At 34.7% G+C, this 6071-nt stretch overlaps 1 protein-coding gene across 1 annotated transcript in view; it reads left to right on the plus strand.

Annotated features, from left to right (window-relative positions):
* The window catches only part of LOC106476059 (protein TSSC1-like), a 19603-nt gene extending 13697 nt beyond the window's left edge, over positions 1-5906 (plus strand). Inside the window, exon 4 of the mRNA XM_022380029.1 lies at positions 5742-5906. Within this exon, the coding sequence (XP_022235737.1) occupies positions 5742-5906 (165 nt within the window). The remainder of the gene's footprint in view (positions 1-5741) is intronic.
* Positions 5907-6071: the final 165 nt, after the last annotated feature.

The following is a 6071-nucleotide window of genomic DNA, read 5'->3' on the forward strand; positions in this document are numbered from 1 at the left end:
CGTCCACAAGTATTCAAATTACAAAGTCTTATATAAGTTTTGTATGTCCACAAGTATTCAAATTACAAAGTCTAAAAGTTAAGTTTTGTATGTCCACAAGTATTCAAATTACAAAGTCTAAAAGTTAAGTTTTGTACGTCCACAAGTATTCAAATTACAAAGTCTAAAAGTTAAGTTTTGTACGTCCACAAGTATTCAAATTACAAAGTCTAAAAGTTAAGTTTTGTACGTCCACAAGTATTCAAATTACAAAGTCTAAAAGTTAAGTTTTGTACATCCATAAGTATTCAAATTACAAAGTCTAAAAGTTAAGTTTTGTGCATCCACAAGTATTCAAATTACAAAGTCTAAAAGTATAGTTCCGCCTACTTTTCTTAAGGGTTTGTATATAACCAATAGAAAGGACAAGATTTGCTTGACATGATTCTTACAGTTGTTTGGAAGAGAAAATAATAATTTTGTCAAGACTGTTGAATGGTGTTCCTCCAAATGTATATTAATTTGTTTAACACATGTATCTTACTTATAAACCCAAGCTAGTTACAGATGTTTTGGGTGTACTAGTAGAGTAATTAATTTTTTTATTTCTAAAATGTATATTTGAAGCCTACAACAATTATATTTCTTTACCCTCCACTCAGATAAAATAACGAGGCTTAGCAATAAAGGCAAAATATATTGCTATCACCGTAACTTCGCGTAAATACTAGAAATCATTGTTTTCTATGTAATTTTTATTTATTGTTCATGTTTTAAGAAAAATAACTAAAATTTAAGCATTTGTGAGTAAATACATAGACATGTATGTAATGAATGGTAGCTGAAATATCAGTGTAGTTTGAAAAATATTGGTATTACAGTTAGATTTGTACTTTGTAGGGCTATGTAGTTAGGCTTACTGAGCTTGTGTTTTTCTAACTGAGGTAAAGTAAAAGCAAATGATGCAACATTAGAAACTTTACAACTTATATTTATTCGTAACATTTAGAAATGTACAGTAAAAGAAAGCAATGAAAAGCTGTTATATACCTGATCTATTAATGGCTGGAGACTGCTTTACAGTAAAAGAAAGCAACGAAAAGCTGTTATATACCTGATCTATTAATGGCTGGAGACTGCTTTACAGTAAAAGAAAGCAACGAAAAGCTGTTATATACCTGATCTATTAATGGCTGGAGACTGCTTTACAGTAAACGAAAGCAACGAAAAGCTGTTATATACCTGATCTATTAATGGCTGGAGACGGCTTTACAGTAAAAGAAAGCAACGAAAAGCTGTTATATACCTGATCTATTAATGGCTGGAGACGGCTTGAATGGGTAATGAAGAAAAACTTTAATATAAGTTTAACATAACAGCAAATGTACGACGTTTCGACAAGGTTTTGTCATCATCAGATACCATACCTGATCTATATAAATGTATGCAAATATTAACTTACAATGTACAATCAAAAACTGAAACAGTTATACAAATTTGTTCACATTCTTGAACTGATTCTATACAACTGTTCAAGAATGTGAATAACTTTCAAAAACATGTACAATAGAAACTATAAATGAGTACCAATCTATATACATATATTTCACATAACTACATAGATATATTTACGTTTTAGAAAACACATGACCGAAGTGTATAAATAACAGAAAATGCAAAAATATCTAAGTTACACAAACTCTGATATACAGAGTTGTATACAAATGTTTGAGAATGAAGAATTTTCAGGAAATATACATGAAGCTCTGCACAGAAAAAATTACAAAATGAAAGGGAGTATCATACATACAAGTGTATGAATAACAAAAGAAAACTTTACAAAAATATTTCAGGCAAAACTTTGTAACATTTAAATACAATAAAATGTTAAGATGCTACCGTCTAAGATATTTGTTAGTTCTTAGAGGAAAAGAAAGAACTGTAGAAGGAAAAACAGCCAATACATAAACAATATTTTAGTGAAACTATCATAAACAGATTTATTATTAGTTTATATTATAACATGCAAAATAATTCAGCTATGGTAATTCAACAGTTTTGATTATGTATTAAGTAAAAGCTTAACATCTTAGAGTATCACTGGTATGATACTCTGCAGAGTGTTTCATACAATGATACACGTCACAGAACATACACTTTGTGAGTATCCTGTTGTCTGTAAGGCACAGTCTACATCTTTCTTTTTACGTTTTTGACAAGTATTGGATAATGCCTGTCAGAAGTGAGTCTCGGAAGAGAGTCCTGTGCAGATGTTGTAAATGGAATACCAGAAGGACCGGGTCTGCTCTGAAGTAGAGGCTTAACAAGAGAAGTGACCAGCTCCATCCTGAAGGATGTCTGGGCTGATTGGTCTTTGTCTTGTAGAGAATAAAAGGATTTACTGTGGTCAAATCCAAAAGTAAAAAAAAACAGTTTTTGTACCATTTTATTGACCTTCGTCCAGTTGAATAGTAGCTGGGGAAGTGGTCATTGAGGTCTACTCCTCCCATAAACTTGTTATAGTCTACAGTTAGCTGAGGTTTTGTAGCCTCAGCATTCCTTCCTCTTCTTCTTATAGTTGTCATGGCACTGGTATGTAAAGTAGAAAGGATGTAGATGTCTTGTTTGTCCATCCACTTCACAGCTGTCAGACTTCCACATTTAAAACATTGTGCTTCTCCTTATTGTAAGGTTGTTACAGTCTGTCCTTCCTGCATGTCCCACAAGTTCCAACAGCCAACAATTTATCAAGCAAGTGAGGGAAAGTGTAGAAGTTGCCCATAAAAAGATAGTGTCCTAGTCTGTTGAATCTGTCCATCAGGTACATGACAACAAGAAAGTGTCTTAGTTTGTTGAATCCGTCCATCAGGTCCATGACAACAAGAATGTGTCCTAGTCTGTTGAATCCGTCCATCAGGTACGTGACAACAAGAAAGTGTCCTAGTCTGTTGAATCCGTCCATCAGGTACGTGACAACAAGAATGTGTCCTAGTTTGTTGAATCCGTCCATCAGGTCCATGACAACAAGAAAGTGTCCTAGTTTGTTGAATCTGTCCATCAGGTTCATGACAACATTATCCGCTAAACCTCTGCTTGGCATTTGTCTCTCCTTGCCTGTGTAGATCTTGAACTTTAAACAGTACCCACATACAGCATCTGCCAGGACCCACTTGACACCCCACTTGACTGGTTTCTTTGGTAGGTATTGAAGGAAACCCATCCTACATTTTGTACCCAACATTTGCTCACCTACAGACAGTTTCCTGTTAGGAGAACAGTGTGAAACGAAGGACTTCAGAAGAAGGTCTGTGATAGGTCTATCCTTAAAAAGTTTGTCATGGTTAGGGTCAGTCTTAGGAAGTGTTACAGTTGTTATTAAAATACAAATGTTTATGAATAGCTAAAAACCTGTCCCTGGAAAATATTTTAGTAAACCAAGAATTATGAAAGAGAAGATAAGTAAACTAGTAGTTAGAAATAGAAGGATGAGGCTTAAGGTTCATAACTATAACTAGGCCAAAGTAAGCTAAGATATCCTCAACAGTAACTTCTTTCCACATTACAGCTTTTTTCTTTTGAGGTGATTCATTTTGGTTTACATATCTGTTTGTTTCACCTACAATTGGGTGCAGAGCTTCCACTATAAAAAGGAATTTGAAAATTTCTATTGGTTTATTCAAAGAAGTGAACTGTCAGGGGGACTAGTTCACCTCTATTGAATGGAGGTATATGTTCTTCTTTTTTCACGATTTTCACCCATAACCAAATATTACTGCACACAAGAGGCTTCTCCTGTGAGGAAGGATCAGTGGTAGCACTCACTGGAGCTCTACCCCTTTTTCTACTCCTCTTAGCTTTGCCTCTTCCCTGTGGTGGTGATCTTTGTTCTACTGTACCTGGCCATGGGGGAGTCCAGAACATCCTCATCGAAATGAGTTTTACCAGCTACATGTTGATCTGTCCATAAGACAGAGTCAAGAAGTGCGGGTTCAACCTTTAATGGCCATTTGGGTTTGTAAACAGATTCAGTCAGAGGTATTTAGTGGCCATTTGGGTTTGTAAATGGATTCAGTCAGAGGCATTTAGTGGCCATTTGGGATTCAGTCAAAGGCATTTAGTGGCCATTTGGGTTTGTAAACAGATTCAGTCAGAGTCATTTAGTGGCCATTTGGGTTTGTAAACAAATTCAGTCAGAGTCATTTAGTGACCATTTGGGTTTGTAAATGGATTCAGTCAGAGGCATTTAGTGGCCATTTTGGTTTGTAAATGGATTCAGTCAGAGGCATTTAGTGGCCATTTGGGTTTGTAAATGGATTCAGTCAGAGGCATTTAGTGGCCATTTTGGTTTGTAAATGGATTCGGTCAAAGGCATTTAGTGGCCATTTGTGTTTGTAAATAGATTCAGTCAGAGTCATTTAGTGGCCATTTGGGTTTGTAAATGGATTCAGTCAGAGGCATTTAGTGGCCATTTGGGTTTGTAAACAGATTCAGTCAGAGGCATGTAGTGGCCATTTGGGTCTATAAATGGATTCAGTTAAAGGCATTTAGTGGCCATTTGGGTATGTAAACAGATTCAGTCAGAGGCATTTAGTGGCCATTCGGGTTTGTAAACAGATTCAGTCAGAGTCATTTAGTGGTCATTTGGGTTTGTAAACAGGTTCAGTCAATGTAACTTATCTTGTGTAGGTTCATCATCTGACATATGATGAAGAAAACCATATGGTCACCAAGAATGTATATTGTAACTTGTTGTTACAATGTAATTTATCTTGTGTAGGTTCATCATCTGACATATGATGAAGAAAACCATACGGTCACCAAGAATGTATATTGTAACTTGTTGTTACAAGATAATTCATCTTGTGTTGGTTCATCATCTGACATATGATGAAGAGAACCAGTCACCAAGAATGTATATTATTACATGTTGTTACCATGTAATTTATCGTGTAGGTTCATCATCTGACATGACGAAAAGAACCATACAGTCACCAGTAATGTATGTCATAACAAGTTGTTACATGTAACTTATCTTGTGTAGGTTCATCATCTGACATATGATGAAGAGAACCATGCAGTCACCAAAAATGTATATTATAATATATTGTTACAATGTAACTTATCTTGTATAGGTTCATCATCTGACATATGATGAAGATATCCATACAGTCACCAGTAATGTATGTCATAACAAGTTGTTACATTGTAATTTATCTTGTGTAGGTTCATCATCTGACATATGATGAAGAGAACCATGCAGTCACCAAAAATGTATATTATAATATATATTGTTACAATGTAACTTGTATACGTTCATCATCTGACGTATGATGAAGAGAACCATACAGTCACCAAGAATGTCTATTAAAGCATGTTGTTACAATGTAATTTATCTTGTGTAGGTTCATCATCTGACATATGATGAAGAGAACCATGCAGTCACGAGTAATGTATGTCATAACAAGTTGTTACAATGTAACTTATCTTGTGTAGGTTCATCATCTGACATATGACGAAGAGAACCATACAGTCACCAGTAATGTATGTCATAACAAGTTGTTACAATGTAACTTATCTTGTGTAGGTTCATCATCTGACATATGATGAAGAGAACCATACAGTCACCAGTAATGTATGTCATAACAAGTTGTTACAATGTAACTTATCTTGTAGGTTCATCATCTGACATATGATGAAGAGAACCATACAGTCACCAGTAATGTATGTCATAACAAGTTGTTACAATGTAACTTATCTTGTAGGTTCATCATCTGACATATGATGAAGAGAACCATACAGTCACCAAGAACGTTTTTCTGCACACGGCAGGAGAAGTGTGGCATATCTCAGCCTCACATACAAACCCAAGTTTGTTTGCAACTTGCTTCAACAAAATATGTAAGCATGTATTATTGTTTGAAAGTTAATTAAAAGTGTTTAAACATTGCTACTGTATGAGTTTATTTATCAAGGTTTAGTGATATAAAGTTACCAGATTCATTACTATTGTTTTTTTTATGGAGTTTTGTGCAGAGATATGTGAGGACTATCTGTTTTAGCCATATCTAATTTTAAAATGATTTAAGAGCAAT

The sequence above is a fragment of the Limulus polyphemus genome, unplaced genomic scaffold (assembly GCF_000517525.1).
Source record: "Limulus polyphemus unplaced genomic scaffold, Limulus_polyphemus-2.1.2 Scaffold9723, whole genome shotgun sequence".
Taxonomy (NCBI): domain Eukaryota; kingdom Metazoa; phylum Arthropoda; class Merostomata; order Xiphosura; family Limulidae; genus Limulus; species Limulus polyphemus.